General features: G+C 34.9%; 1 protein-coding gene across 1 annotated transcript in view; it reads left to right on the forward strand.

Annotated features, from left to right (window-relative positions):
• Positions 1–17,854, forward strand: part of LOC133596155 (uncharacterized protein C16orf52 homolog B) — a 66,655-nt gene extending 48,801 nt beyond the window's left edge. The window contains exon 3 of the mRNA XM_072915801.1: positions 17,149–17,854. Coding sequence (XP_072771902.1) covers positions 17,149–17,333 — 185 coding nt within the window. The 3' untranslated portion in view covers positions 17,334–17,854. The remainder of the gene's footprint in view (positions 1–17,148) is intronic.
• Positions 17,855–20,575: the final 2,721 nt, after the last annotated feature.

The raw sequence follows: 20,575 nt of genomic DNA on the forward strand, positions 1-20,575 counted from the left end.
CTTTATTTACCTTCTTTCAAAAACTTCCGCAACGTGACATCACTTCCGCTCTTAGCGCCTTCAAAATAAGAGCTCAAGGCATATACTGTATAACAGCGCATAACAGGAACTTAACATCACAAAGAGGAAAGCCCATGAAAATAGGTTACAAAAGTTATTTCATAAGAAGCCAAAAAGTGCAAAAACAATAATGTTCGTGTTGGAGGAGTTGTGAATTAGGTACACCTGCAGTCTGCAGGTGTATCTAATGTTGTGTCCCTGCAGTCATTAAATAAAATAAATGATAAATGGGTTGTACTTGTATAGCGCTTTTCTACCTTCAAGGTACTCAAAGCGCTTTGACACTACTTCCACATTTACCCATTCACACACACATTCACACACTGATGGAGGGAGCTGCCATGCAAGGCGCTAACCAGCACCCATCAGGAGCAAGGGTGAAGTGTCTTGCTCAGGACACAACGGACATGACGAGGTTGGTACTAGTTGGGGATTGAACCAGGGACCCTCGGGTCGCGCACGGCCATTCTTCCACTGCGCCACGCCGTCCCATTCACAACTCCTCCAACACCAACATTATTGTTTTTGCACTTTTTGGCTTCTTATGAAATAATTTTTTTAAATAGATTCAATCTTGCACGTGGAAAGTTTAAGTGTGGGCTTTAGTTGATATAACAATTCTACGGCGGGGGTGCAGGAGGCGAGCCTCAGTCAGTGCGTCTTTTGCAGCCGTTTTATGATCGCTCAGCACAAGAAATACGTTACACACATACAGTTGTTGACAAAATACACTGTACATTATATACCTCAGCTAACTAAACTATGGAAATGTATAATATAATTCATATAGCAATACGGTCTCACTGCACAGCAGGCCAGCAGTTAGCCGAGTCATTGCGCAATCCATGTTAAGGCACAACTGAGTGACGTGCCTCAACTGGCTGCTGTTCACCGCATCGTCTCTTCTCAGTATTTGAACGGCAAATGTGAAAATTCAGCGATTTTGAATAAAAATAATCTAAAACTGGTGAAGTTAAATGGAAAATAACTTTATAGTATAATCACTGGATACATATAACAATTTAATTTTTTTTTTTTCTTTTTACATTTTTTTTCTTTCCATGATGGCAGGTGAGGCCCTGCCTCACCTGCCTCTAGTGACTGCACGTCACTGAGATGTTGGTAGCGCACGTCAAAACTACTCTCAAGAAAAGATAACTCTTTTAGCCTTCCGGGATATACACACCTAACAACAACAAACCTCCTGACACGAGTCAAGCCGGGTGGTTAGCGACTTTGTGCAGTGACAGAGATGTGGCCCAAACTTCATGAAGCAAAACCAATACTTAAGATTCGAAGAACATTTGCACGACTATGTTTCCACCAAGGGGTTCTTGGCACTTTGTGATGAAATGATTGCTATTGGTAAATATTGATCAGCATTGCGTTTCCACTGCAGAGTGTGGAGGCAGGATAGTGATAGTATCAGTAAATAGCAGAGGTGTGGACTCGAGTCACATGACTTGGACTCGAGTCATGAATTTGATGACTTTAGACTCGACTTGACAAATGTAAAGAGACTTGCAACTCGACTTGGACTTTAACATCAATGACTTGTGACTTCACTTGGACTTGAGCCTTTTGACTTGACATGACTTGCCACTTTCCCCAAAATCCAAAGCTTAAAAAGTTATTTGGGAGCGCTCCGTATCTTTCATTTTCTTCGTCTGCGTCTTATCAGCGTGTGTGTCTGTCAGCTGGTGTGCTGTCAGTACAACAAATGAGATCTACGTTGTTTTCATCACACAGCATTCATCCAATCAAATTGCAGTACAACCACCGAACAAGAGTTGTCCAACAACGTGCCAGTGAGAAACAATTATGTTAAAGTTGGTTTCGTTCGGGTATAAAAACTACGACTTGGTCAACAAAAAACGAATTGCCGTATGCAAATCACGCAGTTGGAATATTACAGACGGAGACGCAACAACTTCCAACTTCGTTCGACATTTGAAGTTGCACAAAGAAGGGTAAGTTTTGTATGTAAGATAACGTTTATTGGCTAAGTAACGTAACTTTTATTTGCTGTGTAGTTAAATCAGTGAGGCTGCAAACTCACTGCTAACGTTAAAACCATAGACATCTTATAAGTAGACGCAGCATGGAGCGCTACTGCCTACTGGAGCAGACGAGACGCGCGGCCGCCATCTTGGAGTGGTGATCCGCTCCACTCAGTGCAATTCATTTGGCAGGAGCAATGAACTGTCAGCGCATTTAATTCATCTTACCTCACTGAATACCACTGATTTTCACCCCTTTTTTGTCACACGTGTAGCTATGATTACAGACACATGTTTTATTATTCATAGTTTGCTTAACAGTAATATAATATTCTTATACGCTATAAGTGACCAGACGTCCCAGATCAAAACTGGGAATATAATCCCAGAGAAGGAGGAAAAAAACGGTAAGCTATTTTTAAGTTGAAGAAAAAATATGATTAGGTTATATATACATGCGTATATCCTACATAAACAATGTATGAATACATTAGATATCTATATATCTTATAGACTTTATCTCTGTTGCTTCAGCAGCAGAGAGTTTATTCTGTCTTGACACTTTGTATTGATATTTTCTATTACATTCTTCCCTTAAATGATAATGTTTGCAGTGATTGTTTTATATGTATTTTTTATGTAAGTCGCTTTGGATAAAAGCGTCTGCCAAATACTTAAACATATATAAACACCTGAAAGTCTTTATATCAGCTAAAACCACCAATCTGTTTCACTGGATTCAGAATAAAACCAAATTCTGTTTTACCCAACAATGTTAGTATTTGAATATTGTTACTTGAAGTCTTATTCCTGGTTACAATAATACTGTTAAGAAAGTATTGTCTTATATTTTGCCTAAAATGAGAATGCATCATAATCAGTGGCGGCTGGTGAATTTTGTTTTAGGTGGGGCTGAAAGTTTGTAAACCAAACCCCTGTAGGGGGGTCATCCTCCCCCAGAAGATTTCTTTGTGATTTTCACATACAAATATTGAAGATCTTTGCTCCTTCTCAACTCTGTGCTAATATTATTTTCATAAAATACAACCAATTATACGTTAATGTTAAATCTTACTTGTGAAAAGTAATCCCCCGATTCCTATTTTTCGGTTAAGGTTCGGGTTAAGATGAGGGTTAGGGTTAGGGTTAAGGTAAAAAAAAATTTTAAAAGTTTTAAAAAAGTTTTAAAAAAGTTACTTTTTTTTTTAAATATTTAAAAAATTTAATTTTTTTTAAAAAAATTTAAAAAAAAATTAAAATAAATTTTTAAAAACATTTTAAAATTAAAAAAATATTTTAATATTTTTTTTTTTTAATTTAAAAATTTAAATTTTTTTTTAAAAATTTAAAAGTTTTAAGTCAAAACATGATTTTCAAGGTAAACAAATGATTTTCAAGATACAATTTTTTTTTCAAGGTAACATTTTTTTTTCAAGGTTAAAAAAGATTTTCAAGGTAAAAAAAGATTTTCAAGGTAAAAAAAAATTTTCAAGGTAAACATTTTTTTTCAAGGTTAAAAATGATTTTCAAGGTAAAAAATGATTTTCAAGGTAAACAAATGATTTTCAAGGTAAAAAAAAATTTTCAAGGTAAATTTTTTTTTCAAGGTATAAAAAATTTTCAAGGTAAAAAATGATTTTCAATTTTTTTTTAATTTTTTAAAAATGTTTTTAAATTTTTTAATTTTTTTAATTTTTTTTTCTTTGTAAATTTTTTTTAAACTTTTTTTTAACTTTTATTTTTATTTTTTAAATTGTTTTAAATTTTTTAAAACAATTTAAAACAATTTTAAATTTTTTTAATTTTTTTAAACAATTTGAACAATTAAATTTTTTTATTAGGGATAGGGTTAGGGTTAGGGTTAGGGTTAGGGTTAGGGTTAGGGTTAAGATTAGGGTTAGGGTTAGGGTTAGGGTAAAAAAAAAATTAAAAAAAAGTTTAAAAAAAGTTAAAAGTTTAAAAAAAAGTTTAAAAAAAAGTTTTAAAAAAAGTTAAAAATATTTTAAAAAATTAAAAAAATTAAATAAAAATAAAAACAAAATATTTTTTTTAATTTTTTTTAAATAAAAAAAAAATTAAAAAAACTTTTAAAAAATTAAAAAATTAAAAAAAAAATGTTTTAAGTTACAACATGATTTTCAAGGTTAGGGTTAGGGTTAGGGGTTAGGGTTAGGGTTAGGGTTAGGGTTAAGATTAGGGTTAGGGTTATGGTTAGGGTTAGGGTAAAACATTTTTTAAAAAGTTTTAAAAAAGTTTTAAAAAAGTTTTGAAAAAGTTAATTTTTTTTTAAAATATTTAAAAAATTTAAAAAAATTTAAAAAATTTTAAAAAATTTAAAAAAATTTAAAAAAATTTAAAAAAATTAAAAAAAAATTTAGAACATTTTAAAAAAATTAAAAAAATTTTTAAAAATTTTAAAAATTTAAAAAATATTTTAAATTTAAAAAAAAAAAATTTAAACATTTAAAAAAAAAATTTTTAATTTAAAAGTTTTAAGTCAAAACATGATTTTCAAGGTAAACAAATGATTTTCAAGATACAATTTTTTTTTCAAGGTAACATTTTTTTTTCAAGGTTAAAAATGATTTTCAAGGTAAAAAAATTTTTTCAAGGTAAACATTTTTTTTCAAGGTTAAAAATGATTTTCAAGGTAAAAAATGATTTTCAAGGTAAAAAATGATTTTCAAGGTAAACAAATGATTTTCAAGGTAAAAAAAAATTTCCAAGGTAAATATTTTTTTTTCAAGGTAAAAAAAAATTTCAAGGTAAAAAATGATTTTCAATTTTTTTTTAATTTTTTAAAAATGTTTTTAAATTTTTTAATTTTTTTTAATTTTTTTTAATTTGTAATTTTTTTTAAAACTTTTTTTAAACTTTTATTTTTATCTTTTAAATTGCAAACTCACTGCTAACGTTAAAACCATAGACATCTTATAAGTAGACGCAGCATGGAGCGCTACTGCCTACTGGAGCAGACGAGACGCGCGGCCGCCATCTTGGAGTGGTGATCCGCTCCACTCAGTGCAATTCATTTGGCAGGAGCAATGAACTGTCAGCGCATTTAATTCATCTTACCTCACTGAATACCACTGATTTTCACCCCTTTTTTGTCACACGTGTAGCTATGATTACAGACACATGTTTTATTATTCATAGTTTGCTTAACAGTAATATAATATTCTTATACGCTATAAGTGACCAGACGTCCCAGATCAAAACTGGGAATATAATCCCAGAGAAGGAGGAAAAAAACGGTAAGCTATTTTTAAGTTGAAGAAAAAATATGATTAGGTTATATATACATGCGTATATCCTACATAAACAATGTATGAATACATTAGATATCTATATATCTTATAGACTTTATCTCTGTTGCTTCAGCAGCAGAGAGTTTATTCTGTCTTGACACTTTGTATTGATATTTTCTATTACATTCTTCCCTTAAATGATAATGTTTGCAGTGATTGTTTTATATGTATTTTTTATGTAAGTCGCTTTGGATAAAAGCGTCTGCCAAATACTTAAACATATATAAACACCTGAAAGTCTTTATATCAGCTAAAACCACCAATCTGTTTCACTGGATTCAGAATAAAACCAAATTCTGTTTTACCCAACAATGTTAGTATTTGAATATTGTTACTTGAAGTCTTATTCCTGGTTACAATAATACTGTTAAGAAAGTATTGTCTTATATTTTGCCTAAAATGAGAATGCATCATAATCAGTGGCGGCTGGTGAATTTTGTTTTAGGTGGGGCTGAAAGTTTGTAAACCAAACCCCTGTAGGGGGGTCATCCTCCCCCAGAAGATTTCTTTGTGATTTTCACATACAAATATTGAAGATCTTTGCTCCTTCTCAACTCTGTGCTAATATTATTTTCATAAAATACAACCAATTATACGTTAATGTTAAATCTTACTTGTGAAAAGTAATCCCCCGATTCCTATTTTTCGGTTAAGGTTCGGGTTAAGATGAGGGTTAGGGTTAGGGTTAAGGTAAAAATTTTTTTTAAAAGTTTTAAAAAAGTTTTAAAAAAGTTAATTTTTTTTTAAAATATTTAAAAAATTTAATTTTTTTTAAAAAAATTTAAAAAAAAATTAAAATAAATTTTTAAAAACATTTTAAAATTAAAAAAATATTTTAATATTTTTTTTTTTTAATTTAAAAATTTAAATTTTTTTTTAAAAATTTAAAAGTTTTAAGTCAAAACATGATTTTCAAGGTAAACAAATGATTTTCAAGATACAATTTTTTTTTCAAGGTAACATTTTTTTTTCAAGGTTAAAAATGATTTTCAAGGTAAAAAAAGATTTTCAAGGTAAAAAAAAATTTTCAAGGTAAACATTTTTTTTCAAGGTTAAAAATGATTTTCAAGGTAAAAAATGATTTTCAAGGTAAACAAATGATTTTCAAGGTAAAAAAAAATTTTCAAGGTAAATTTTTTTTTCAAGGTATAAAAAATTTTCAAGGTAAAAAATGATTTTCAATTTTTTTTTAATTTTTTAAAAATGTTTTTAAATTTTTTAATTTTTTTAATTTTTTTTTCTTTGTAAATTTTTTTTAAACTTTTTTTTAACTTTTATTTTTATTTTTTAAATTGTTTTAAATTTTTTAAAACAATTTAAAACAATTTTAAATTTTTTTAATTTTTTTAAACAATTTGAACAATTAAATTTTTTTATTAGGGATAGGGTTAGGGTTAGGGTTAGGGTTAGGGTTAGGGTTAGGGTTAAGATTAGGGTTAGGGTTAGGGTTAGGGTAAAAAAAAAATTAAAAAAAAGTTTAAAAAAAGTTAAAAGTTTAAAAAAAAGTTTAAAAAAAAGTTTTAAAAAAAGTTAAAAATATTTTAAAAAATTAAAAAAATTAAATAAAAATAAAAACAAAATATTTTTTTTAATTTTTTTTAAATAAAAAAAAAATTAAAAAAACTTTTAAAAAATTAAAAAATTAAAAAAAAAATGTTTTAAGTTACAACATGATTTTCAAGGTTAGGGTTAGGGTTAGGGGTTAGGGTTAGGGTTAGGGTTAGGGTTAAGATTAGGGTTAGGGTTATGGTTAGGGTTAGGGTAAAACATTTTTTAAAAAGTTTTAAAAAAGTTTTAAAAAAGTTTTGAAAAAGTTAATTTTTTTTTAAAATATTTAAAAAATTTAAAAAAATTTAAAAAATTTTAAAAAATTTAAAAAAATTTAAAAAAATTTAAAAAAATTTAAAAAAATTAAAAAAAAATTTAGAACATTTTAAAAAAATTAAAAAAATTTTTAAAAATTTTAAAAATTTAAAAAATATTTTAAATTTAAAAAAAAAAAATTTAAACATTTAAAAAAAAAATTTTTAATTTAAAAGTTTTAAGTCAAAACATGATTTTCAAGGTAAACAAATGATTTTCAAGATACAATTTTTTTTTCAAGGTAACATTTTTTTTTCAAGGTTAAAAATGATTTTCAAGGTAAAAAAATTTTTTCAAGGTAAACATTTTTTTTCAAGGTTAAAAATGATTTTCAAGGTAAAAAATGATTTTCAAGGTAAAAAAAAATTTTCAAGGTAAACATTTTTTTTCAAGGTTAAAAATGATTTTCAAGGTAAAAAATGATTTTCAAGGTAAACAAATGATTTTCAAGGTAAAAAAAAATTTTCAAGGTAAATTTTTTTTTCAAGGTATAAAAAATTTTCAAGGTAAAAAATGATTTTCAATTTTTTTTTAATTTTTTAAAAATGTTTTTAAATTTTTTAATTTTTTTAATTTTTTTTTCTTTGTAAATTTTTTTTAAACTTTTTTTTAACTTTTATTTTTATTTTTTAAATTGTTTTAAATTTTTTAAAACAATTTAAAACAATTTTAAATTTTTTTAATTTTTTTAAACAATTTGAACAATTAAATTTTTTTATTAGGGATAGGGTTAGGGTTAGGGTTAGGGTTAGGGTTAGGGTTAGGGTTAAGATTAGGGTTAGGGTTAGGGTTAGGGTAAAAAAAAAATTAAAAAAAAGTTTAAAAAAAGTTAAAAGTTTAAAAAAAAGTTTAAAAAAAAGTTTTTAAAAAAGTTAAAAATATTTTAAAAAATTAAAAAAATTAAATAAAAATAAAAACAAAATATTTTTTTTAATTTTTTTTAAATAAAAAAAAAATTAAAAAAACTTTTAAAAAATTAAAAAATTAAAAAAAAAATGTTTTAAGTTACAACATGATTTTCAAGGTTAGGGTTAGGGTTAGGGGTTAGGGTTAGGGTTAGGGTTAGGGTTAAGATTAGGGTTAGGGTTATGGTTAGGGTTAGGGTAAAACATTTTTTAAAAAGTTTTAAAAAAGTTTTAAAAAAGTTTTGAAAAAGTTAATTTTTTTTTAAAATATTTAAAAAATTTAAAAAAATTTAAAAAATTTTAAAAAATTTAAAAAAATTTAAAAAAATTTAGAAAAATTAAAAAAAAATTTAGAACATTTTAAAAAAATTAAAAAATTTTTTAAAAATTTTAAAAATTTAAAAAATATTTTAAATTTAAAAAAAAAAAATTTAAACATTTAAAAAAAAAATTTTTAATTTAAAAGTTTTAAGTCAAAACATGATTTTCAAGGTAAACAAATGATTTTCAAGATACAATTTTTTTTTCAAGGTAACATTTTTTTTTCAAGGTTAAAAATGATTTTCAAGGTAAAAAAATTTTTTCAAGGTAAACATTTTTTTTCAAGGTTAAAAATGATTTTCAAGGTAAAAAATGATTTTCAAGGTAAAAAATGATTTTCAAGGTAAACAAATGATTTTCAAGGTAAAAAAAAATTTCCAAGGTAAATATTTTTTTTTCAAGGTAAAAAAAAATTTCAAGGTAAAAAATGATTTTCAATTTTTTTTTAATTTTTTAAAAATGTTTTTAAATTTTTTAATTTTTTTTAATTTTTTTTAATTTGTAATTTTTTTTAAAACTTTTTTTAAACTTTTATTTTTATCTTTTAAATTGTTTTAAATTTTTTAAAACAATTTAAAACAATTTTAATTTTTTTTTATTTTTTTAAACAATTTGAACAATTAACATTTTTTTTTAGGGATAGGGTTAGGGTTAGGGTTAAGATTAGGGTTAGGGTTAGGGTTAGGGTTAGGGTAAAAAAAAAATTAAAAATAAAAAAAAAGTTAAAAAAAACTTTAAAAAAAAGTTTTAAAAAAAGTTTTAAAAAAAGTTTTAAAAAAAGTTTTAAAAAAAGTTAAAAATATTTAAAAAAAATTAAATAAAAATAAAAAAAATTTAATTTTTTTTTTTTTTTAAATTAGTTTTTTTTTTTTTTAATTAAAAAATAAAAAAAAATAAAAATTTTTTTTACAAAAATGTAAAAAAAATTAAAAAAACTTTAAAAAAATGTTTTAAGTTACAACATGATTTTCAAGGTTAGGGTTAGGGTTAGGGTTAGGGTTAAGATTAGGGTTAGGGTTATGGTTAGGGTTAGGGTAAAACATTTTTTAAAAAGTTAAAAAAATTTTTAAAAAAGTTTTAAAAAGTAAAAATTTTTAAAAAATATTTAAAAAAATTAAAAATATTTAAAAAAAAATCAAAATAAAAACAAACAAATTTTAAATATTTTTTTAAATTTAAAAAAAATGTTTTAATATTTTTTTAAATTTAAATTTTTTTTTTTTTTTTTACAAAAATTAAAAAAACTTAAAAAAAAATAAATAAATAAATAAAAAATGTTTTAAGTTAAAACATGATTTTCAAGGTTAGGGTTAGGGGGTTAGGGTTAGGGTTAGAGGGTTAGGGTTAGGGTTAGGGCAGGAAAACGCTGAACACCTGTCAACTGTCAGTTTAGGCTGCTCGCCGGCTCCTCATCACCCCTTCAAGATGGCGGCCAAATTGCTCACGTCGCAGCAACCAATGCTGCATCTACTTATAAGATGTCTATGGTTATAACGTCATTGCAAACACGGCAATCTGTTGCGTCCACTGCAGTTCGCTACCTTATTCATACTTTTTGTCAAGTGATTTTTTTTAAGCAGGGTTGCATGAGGTACCTACACATAACGTTACGTTAGTCAATGTATCACACACAGTAACGTAACGTTAGTCAATGTATCATACACAGTAACGTAACGTTAGTCAATGTATCACACACAGTAACATTACTTTAGTCAATGTATCACACACAGTAACGTAACGTTAGACGGCGGTCAGCAGCACCGCGTATTTTAGCCACCTACAAAAAGACAAACAAAGTCAAATAAAGGTCAGTTAAACTGTAAACTATATTAAGAATATGTGTACATATTGCATAGGGCCCTGACATCTAAAAAGTACAACTCTGTTCATTGTTATGTTCATATATTTGTTATGTTTTTCATGTGTACGCACACATCAACACACATACAGTATGAGATGAGATCAATGAGATAAGGTAAGAACAGGACAGAAACTGCTGTGGAACTAGTTACAATGCAATATGCCATGGAAATACAATGTTAACACTTTTGTGCAAATAAGTACAGTTGCACTTGTTTTTTCAAATGTGTTTATTCTGTAACATGACTGCCTACCCTGGCAGTCATGTCCCTCCAGCCAAAACACATGCCCATTATCTCTCTGTCTTACATTCCTCACTCAAGGTTAAGCACACAGTTTTTGCAGACAACCAAAAGACCACAATTGGAAGAAAAACACTAGCTGTTTTGTAATATGATTATGAAATAAAAGAAGTAACACTTAAATTCGGATATATGTAAATGTCTGCCTCCGACAATACTCAGGGAGTTTTTGTGTTTGCTCACACACACCCGCGAGAGAATGAAGAGTGCTTGAAACTCTGCACGTTAACATCTCCACACCCAAAAAAATGCCGAAACAACCTGCACTGACAAATGAGCCTGACGTCTTCCATTTACAGATCAACACCATATGAAAAACATAGTCACAAACACAAGGAGATAACATCCGCTGTTACTTATTACATAGTGAAGGACATGGCCCCATAAACATCATCTATGCAACATTTTGACCAGAGAACCACCATTACATGTTATGTAGACCACAAGGAAGTCTTTTCCATTTAGAAAATAATCATAATATGACTCCTTTAATGCGCCCTATTACAGGTAAAAGCCAGTAAATTAGAATATTTTGAAAAACTTGATTTATTTCAGTAATTGCATTCAAAAGGTGTAACTTGTACATTATATTTATTCATTGCACACAGACTGATGCATTCAAATGTTTATTTCATTTAATTTTGATGATTTGAAGTGGCAACAAATGAAAATCCAAAATTCCGTGTGTCACAAAATTAGAATATTACTTAAGGCTAATACAAAAAAGGGATTTTTATAAATGTTGGCCAACTGAAAAGTATGAAAATGAAAAATATGAGCATGTACAATACTCAATACTTGGTTGGAGCTCCTTTTGCCTCAATTACTGCGTTAATGCGGCGTGGCATGGAGTCGATGAGTTTCTGGCACTGCTCAGGTGTTATGAGAGCCCAGGTTGCTCTGATAGTGGCCTTCAACTCTTCTGCGTTTTTGGGTCTGGCATTCTGCATCTTCCTTTTCACAATACCCCACAGATTTTCTATGGGGCTAAGGTCAGGGGAGTTGGCGGGCCAATTTAGAACAGAAATACCATGGTCCGTAAACCAGGCACGGGTAGATTTTGCGCTGTGTGCAGGCGCCAAGTCCTGTTGGAACTTGAAATCTCCATCTCCATAGAGCAGGTCAGCAGCAGGAAGCATGAAGTGCTCTAAAACTTGCTGGTAGACGGCTGCGTTGACCCTGGATCTCAGGAAACAGAGTGGACCGACACCAGCAGATGACATGGCACCCCAAACCATCACTGATGGTGGAAACTTTACACTAGACTTCAGGCAACATGGATCCTGTGCCTCTCCTGTCTTCCTCCAGACTCTGGGACCTCGATTTCCAAAGGAAATGCAAAATTTGCATGGTTGGGTGATGGTTTGGGGTGCCATGTCATCTGCTGGTGTCGGTCCACTCTGTTTCCTGAGATCCAGGGTCAACGCAGCCGTCTACCAGCAAGTTTTAGAGCACTTCATGCTTCCTGCTGCTGACCTGCTCTATGGAGATGGAGATTTCAAGTTCCAACAGGACTTGGCGCCTGCACACAGCGCAAAATCTACCCGTGCCTGGTTTACGGACCATGGTATTTCTGTTCTAAATTGGCCCGCCAACTCCCCTGACCTTAGCCCCATAGAAAATCTGTGGGGTATTGTGAAAAGGAAGATGCAGAATGCCAGACCCAAAAACGCAGAAGAGTTGAAGGCCACTATCAGAGCAACCTGGGCTCTCATAACACCTGAGCAGTGCCAGAAACTCATCGACTCCATGCCACGCCGCATTAACGCAGTAATTGAGGCAAAAGGAGCTCCAACCAAGTATTGAGTATTGTACATGCTCATATTTTTCATTTTCATACTTTTCAGTTGGCCAACATTTCTAAAAATCCCTTTTTTGTATTAGCCTTAAGTAATATTCTAATTTTGTGACACACGGAATTTTGGATTTTCATTTGTTGCCACTTCAAATCATCAAAATTAAATGAAATAAACATTTGAATGCATCAGTCTGTGTGCAATGAATAAATATAATGTACAAGTTACACCTTTTGAATGCAATTACTGAAATAAATCAAGTTTTTCAAAATATTCTAATTTACTGGCTTTTACCTGTATATGGTGTATGGTGACATGGACTAAACATATCCACATATTAATAAAAGGCCATATCGCCCAAAGCATAACAAAAAACCGAGAGACCGCTCATATGGGAGAATACTGGGAAGTAGGTGTAAGTTGACGTAGCACTGTACTGTACACTGCAAAAAGTCAGTGTTCAAAAACAAGAAAAAAAAATACAAAAATGAGGGGTATTTTACTTGAACTAAGCAAAATGATCTGCCAATAGAACAAGAACATTTGGCTTGTCAAGACTTTCCAAAACAAGTCAAATTAGCTGACCTCAATGAACCCCAAAATAGCTTAAAATAAGTATATTCTCACTAATAAGTGCACTTTTCTTGATAGAAAAAAAAAAAATGACACCTTTTTGCTAAATACAGTATGTTGAAAAATATTCTTAAATGAAATAAATGCTAGTGCCATTATCTTGACATAATGATATTACATTTCTTGAAACCAGCAAACTTATACTAAAAACTAATTTATTGTTCTTAATGGAAAGGCAACAAGGCAAGCGCTTGTTACTCTCGGGGTCTCCTAGCCGCTCAGGCAAATCATATTGTCTAAAAATGCATTTTTCCATGGATAACATGACATCATCGCGCCAAGTGTGTGCTCTCTCAGTCAATTAGTGCGCATATATACAGCCCGGCCCCCGGCCAAAACATTTTTAATTATATATTTGAAGAATTCATTGTGCATTAATATTCAAAATTGTTAGAAATGTCACATGTTAAATGTTTAAATATTAACTGTTAGTTTACTGTACTGTGCCAACTGTACTACTATATGAGTACCTATTTTCTATTGTTTCATTGGAAATAAAACAGCAAAGTCCATTTGGCTGTCATCTGTTTTAATTATGAGACACAATTGTGTCAAAATCATGATTTTTTTTCCATGCTTGAAATAAGAAATTATTACTTTAAAAAAGTATAAACTCTGGGCAGGGTCCTTGAGGGTGCATGGGAGTTTGCCCAACCGGTCTTCATGTGCTTTGTGGACTTGGAGAAGGCATTCGACCGTGTCCCTCGGGAAGTCCTGTGGGGAGTGCTCAGAGAGTATGGGGTATCGGACTGTCTGATTGTGGCAGTCCGCTCCCTGTATGATCAGTGTCAGAGCTTGGTCCGCATTGCCGGCAGTAAGTCGGACACGTTTCCAGTGAGGGTTGGACTCCGCCAAGGCTGCCCTTTGTCACCGATTCTGTTCATAACTTTTATGGACAGAATTTCTAGGTGCAGTCAAGGCGTTGAGGGGATCTGGTTTGGTGGCTGCAGGATTAGGTCTCTGCTTTTTGCAGATGATGTGGTCCTGATGGCTTCATCTGGCCAGGATCTTCAGCTCTCACTGGATCGGTTCGAGTGTGAAGCGACTGGGATGAGAATCAGCACCTCCAAGTCCGAGTCCATGGTTCTCACCCGGAAAAGGGTGGAGTGCCATCTCCGGGTTGGGGAGGAGATCTTGCCCCAAGTGGAGGAGTTCAAGTACCTGGGAGTCTTGTTCACGAGTGAGGGAAGAGTGGATGGTGAGATCGACAGGCGGATCGGTGCGGCGTCTTCAGTAATGCGGACGCTGTATCGATCCGTTGTGGTGAAGAAGGAGCTGAGCCGGAAGGCAAAGCTCTCAATTTACCGGTCGATCTACGTTCTCATCCTCACCTATGAGCTTTGGGTTATGACCGAAAGGACAAGATCACGGGTACAAGCGGCCAAAACGAGTTTCCTCCGCCGGGTGGCGGGGCTCTCCCTTAGAGATAGGGTGAGAAGCTCTGTCATCCGGGAGGAACTCAAAGTAAAGCCGCTGCTCCTCCACATCGAGAGGAGCCAGATGAGGTGGTTCGGGCATCTGGTCAGGATGCCACCCGAACGCCTCCCTAGGGAGGTGTTTAGGGCACGTCCAACCGGTAGGAGGCCACGGGGAAGACCCAGGACACGTTGGGAAGACTATGTCTCCCGGCTGGCCTGGGAACGCCTCGGGATCCCCGGGGAAGAGCTGGACGAAGTGGCTGGGGAGAGGAAAGTCTGGGCTTCCCTGCTTAGGCTGCTGCCCCCGCGACCCGACCTCGGATAAGCGGAAGAAGATGGATGGATGGATGGATACTTTAAAAAAGTCGTTTTATACTTGTGAGTGTTGATGACACAGCTTTGCAACACTTGATATTCTAGTTTCAAGCATGTTTTACTCAATATAGGTCATCACATCTCAGCAACAAGCTGTAATATCTTACTGAGATCATTTAGGACCAAAACCCTTAAAACAAGTAAAACACTCTAACATAAAATCTGCTTAGTGAGAAGAATGATCTTATCAGACAGAAAATAAGCAAATGTCAGCCTTATTTGACATATTTCATTTTACTTAGATTCATACTTGCCAACCCTCCCGGATTTTCCGGGAGACTCCCGAAATTCAGCGCCTTTCCCGAAAACCTCCCGGAAGAAATTTTCTTCCGAAAATCTCCCGGAATTCAGTCGGAGCTGGAGGCCACGCCCCCTCCAGCTCCATGCGGACCTGAGTCCAGTGTACGCACACAAGGAGACGAAGCAGAAGAACGAGACCGTAGTCGAAGAGCGCAGGGGAGACACTTCTCCAGGGCCGATGTATGCTCGGGGCAACACCCTTCACCTTACCCGGCAGTGGGTCTCCACAGTGGACGATTTAGGGTGAATGATGAGTCCAGCAATTAGTTGCAAATCTTGCTTAATTGATTGCTTGCACACAGCCAATCCAACACAAAACCAACGAGTCCCTCCCCGCACTCACGCTACCGCTCCCTCTCTTCTCTCGCCCACACACTCACTGACGTCACTCACCTCACATGCTGTCACCTATTAAAGGGCCACACACACACATACTCTACTCTCATAACACACAGTACAGTTAGTAGAACAACTGTGTTTTCATTACTGTGTATTTGATAGGTGCCTTTGCCCAGGAATTGTATTGCATTGTACTTTCAAGTACAACAATGAGTAGATGAGTGTTATGTGTGTGTATATGTGTAAATAAATGAACACTGAAATTCAAGTATTTATTTTATTTATATATATAATAAAATAAATAAATATATATATATAGCTAGAATTAACTGAAAGTCAAGTATTTCATACACACACATATATATATATATATATATATATATATATATATATATAAATATATATATTAGAGATGCGCGGCACAACCGCGGAGTCCGCGGATTATCCGCGGATCGGGCGGATGAAATTAAAAAAAATTAGATTTTATCCGCGGGTCGGGTCGGGTCGGGTCGGGTCGGGTCGGGCGGTTGAAATAAAAAAAAATTAGATTTTAAATAGATTCAGGCGGGTGGCAGTTAAACCAATTGGTAAATATATATACATCGTTAAATGTTGTTACCCACATACGAAAAACGAGCAGGCACCTGCAGCATATGCCACAACAGAAGAAAAAAAAAGAAAAAGAGATGGACACTTTTACGGAGCGGAGAAGGGACGCCTCGCCGGGGTCCGGGACCGGGGCCCCTTCCCTCCGAGAGGGCCCCACCGGGAGCCGTAGCTGAGGCGATCCGCGAGAAGGGCCCGACGCACGTCCAGGGTCACTACCGCGCCCACCGCACCGACACCCCGCCTCGTCCGCCTTCGCCGCGGCCGGCGTCACGCGCAGCAGGTAAGCAGCTTACCTGCCCGCCACCCCCGTGGCCGGGGGCTCGTAACAGGGGTCACTCCGCCCGCGCAGCTTACCTGCCCGCCACCCCTGTTGCCGGGGGCGCGTAACAGGGGTCACTCCGCGCGCAGTGCGCTCACGAAAGGGGTGGGGCTCACCCTGGTTGATATAGACAGCAGGACGGTGGCCATGGAAGTCGGAACCCGCTAAGGAGTGTGTAACAACCCACCTGCCGAATCAACTAGCCCTGAAAATGGATGGCGCTGGAGCGTCGGGCACATACCCGGCCGTCGCCGGCAGCGAGACGCGCTTGGAGGTGCGCTCAGCGCGGCTCCCATATGATTGCGCACTGGTGTGCGTCTGGGTCGTGACAGCGTGGCACGCGAATGTCTGTGCTGCATTGGATCAGTCTCCTTTCTTTAACATGCAAAAGCTTTATAACCTCACTAATGCCTTGCATCGTCTATATTAGATATATAACAACGGGCGGGTGCGGTTCTGATCAAATGTTACATCGGGTGGATGGCGGATGGTTGACGACTTTCTGATGCGGTTGCGGATGAAATAATTGCCTATCCGCGCATCTCTAATATATATATATATATTTGTGAATTCTAGCTGTAAATATACTCCTCCCCTCTTAACCACGCCCCCCCACCCCCCACCTCCCGAAATCGGAGGTCTCAAGGTTGGCAAGTATGCTTAGATTTCACTTGTTGCAGTGTATTTATGTACTTTGTGTCCCCCCCCCCCCCCCCCCCCCCCCCCCCCCCCCCCCCCAGTGATCCTGTTCTGCATGGCGGCGCTCATCTTCCCCATAGGCTTCTACATCAACGAAGTGGGAGGCCAACCATACAAGCTGCCCAACAACACCGTGGTGGGCTCCTCCTATGTGCTCTTCGTCCTCTCCATCTTCTTCACCATCGTGGGACTGCTCTTTGCAGGCAAAGTTTGCCTCCCAGGCTGAGGCTTTCCACAAAAAGGTGGGATTTTGCAGAACACGCAACGACGGGAAAATCTTAGGATGACAAACTCGGGTGAGTTTTTTTGGGGACTTTAATGACGTATTGAACTCCTGAAATGAAAATACATCAACACACAAAGAAGGGCGTTTAAGAGGGGGGGGGGGGCGAAGAGATGGAGGGCAGCTGTCCCACGGTTCTCTGTGGGTTCTATGTGCCACTGTCATGGCAACTGCAGGGAGCATTCTGGCACACACTTCTTGAGGACCACTGAAGCCCTCCACGACCTGCTGACGCCCGCCCTTCCCCACCCTTGGCACACACCGTCACCGACCGCCCTCGTTTTTCACTTTTGTCTTCTTTTTGTTTTTTTCTCTTGATGTACATTTTTGTGTTCGCCTTTCCACACAAGTATTTGGAGTGTAAATGAGTGAAACCAGGCCACTGCTTGCCTCTCACATCATATAACAAGTGTGTGTGTGTGTGTGTGTGTGTGTGTGTGTGTGTGTGTGTGTGTGTGTGTGTGTGTGAGAGCAGCTTCAAATGAGAGGATGGTGGTTGAGCTCTCTGAGACTCACACACACACACACACACACACACACACACACACACACACACACACACACACACACACACACACACACACACACACACACCATAGAGGAGAATGCCACTGAATACAACAGCTTGCATTAGGGTCATTTTCAAGGTTCCATATTATTTAAACAATTTAAATATACCTGTTGTCCAAAATATAACAAACTTGATCCTGGAATTTAGATGGTTTATAGTACGAACCCCAAAAGCGGTGAAGTTGTCACGTTGTGTAAATGGTAAATAAAAAGAGAATACAACAAATCCTTTTCAACTTATATTCAATTGAATAGACTGCAAAGACAAGATATTTCATGTTCACACTGAGAAACCTTGTTATTTTTTGCAAATATTAGCTCATTTGGAATTTGATGCCCGCGACATGTTTCCAAAAAAAGCTGACACAAGTGGCAAAAAAGAGTGAGAAAGTTGAGGAACGCTCATCATAGACTTATTTGGAACATCCCACAGGTGAACAGGCTAATTGGGAACAGGTGGGTGCCATGCTTGGGTATAAAAGCAGCTTCCATGAAATGCTCAGTCATTCACAAACAAGGACGGGGGCGAGGGTCACCACTTTGTCAACAAATGCCTGAGCAAATTGTTTAAGAACAACATTTCTCAACAAGGAATTTAGGGATTTCACCATCTATGCTCTGTAATATCATCAAAAGGTTGAGAGAATCTGGAGAAATCACTGCACGTAAGCCATGATATTACGCACCTTCGATCCCTCAGGCGGTACTGCATTAAAAAGCCACATCAGTGTGTAAAGGATATCGCCACATGGGCTCAGGAACACTTCAGAAAACCACTGTAAGTAACTACAGTTTGCCGTAAGTGCAAGTTAAAACTCTACGATGCAAAGCGAAAGCCATTTATCAACAACACCCAGAAAGGCTGCCGGCTTCGCTGGTCCCGAGCTCATCTGAGATGGACTGATTCAAAGTGGAAAAGTGTTCTGTGGTCAGACGAGTCCACATTTCAAATTGTTTTTGGAAACTGTGGACGTCGTGTCTTCCGGACCAAAGAGGAAAAGAACCATCCGGATTGTTCTAGGGTGAAAGTGTAAAAGCCAGCATGTGTGATGGTATGGGGGTGTATTAGTGCCCAAGGCATGGGTAATGTTGCGTTTGGACCAGTTGTTCCTCCCAGGGAATTCAAGTTTCTGGTCGCTCCCAAGCTCTTTACGACACTTGAAGCTGAGTAGAAGAACCACCAGAGACAGAATAGGTATTTTGTAATATATTTGCAAAGCTTTGTAAATATAATGAGACCAGTCCAGCATAGAACATTCAATCACGCAGCTAAGATGGTCTGATCTAAAATATGGAAACCTTCTATTCTATAAAGTCTCTCTCCCTCCCACCCTCGCTGTCTTGTCTTTCCAGCCCAAACACATGCCCATTGTCCCCCCGCAGCTGGACACAAGAAGAGATAAGGAAAGAAGTATCTGTCGTCCTTACATTCCAAAGTCAAGGTTAGCACACAGTACAGTGTTTCCCACAGGACAGGCATCTATTTGTGGTGGTGTGGTCGGGGGGCGGGGGTTGACGGCGGCAGCGGCGATGACCAAGAAGAGCGCGGAGTTGGAATATAAGTACAACACTTTATGTACATATTTAGCTCATTAAAATTACCGACAGGAAGGCGAGAAACACTTTATTTCAACAGACTCTGGCGCCGTACCTGTCGTCAAAACTCCAAAGACCGACTGCACAGTTGCGCTAACAAAATAAGAGTCTCAGAAAGCTGGCGTGCACAAGCTAGCAAGCTATGGAGTTTGCCGACAATGTATTTCTTGTAAAGTGTATACAAAGTAGTACGGAAGCTGGACAAATAAGATGCCAAAAACCAACCACTTTCATGTGGTATTGGACAGAAAGGAGGACTTTTTTTCTCCTCCATTCGAAAATGCGGACATTATCAGCACCACTGTCTGATTCCTATCAATGCAAGTCATCACAATCAGGTAATACACCAACTTATATTCTTGTCTTCATGAAAGAAAGGAATCTATATGTGTTAAACATGCTTGTATTATTTTTAAACACCTTTAACTTGTTAACAATATTAACTATATGTGTTAAACATGCTTGTATTGTCATTAAACACCTTTAACTTGTTAACAATATTAACTATATGTATTAAACATACTTGTATTATCATTAAACACCTTTAATTTATTAACAATATGTGTTAAACATGCTTGTATTATCTTTAAACACCTTTAACTTGTTAACAATATTAACTATATGTATTAAACATGCTTGTCTTATCATTAAACACCTTTAATTTATTAACAATATTAACTATATGTGTGAAACATGCTTGCATTATCATTAAACACCTTTAACTTGTTAACAAAAACATATATTTCATAAATAAGTAAATATAAATTATATATATGAATGAGGTAGATCCCCACGACTTGATCAATTGAAAAGTAGCTCGCCTGCAGAAAAAGTGTGAGCACCCCTGAGTTACACTCATCTGAACAGGTCAGCCACCTGTTTAAAGCCCGATCACAGTTGAAATCTTGAAATGAAGGGCCTTTAATGGCCAAAACATTAACCTAGACAACATTTTAACAGCTGGTTGGCTCAGATTTTATTCTTTTCATTGCATTCACATGCTGCAGTGGACAGTGGAC

This window comes from Nerophis lumbriciformis, linkage group LG22 (assembly GCF_033978685.3).
Source record: "Nerophis lumbriciformis linkage group LG22, RoL_Nlum_v2.1, whole genome shotgun sequence".
Lineage (NCBI taxonomy): Eukaryota > Metazoa > Chordata > Actinopteri > Syngnathiformes > Syngnathidae > Nerophis > Nerophis lumbriciformis.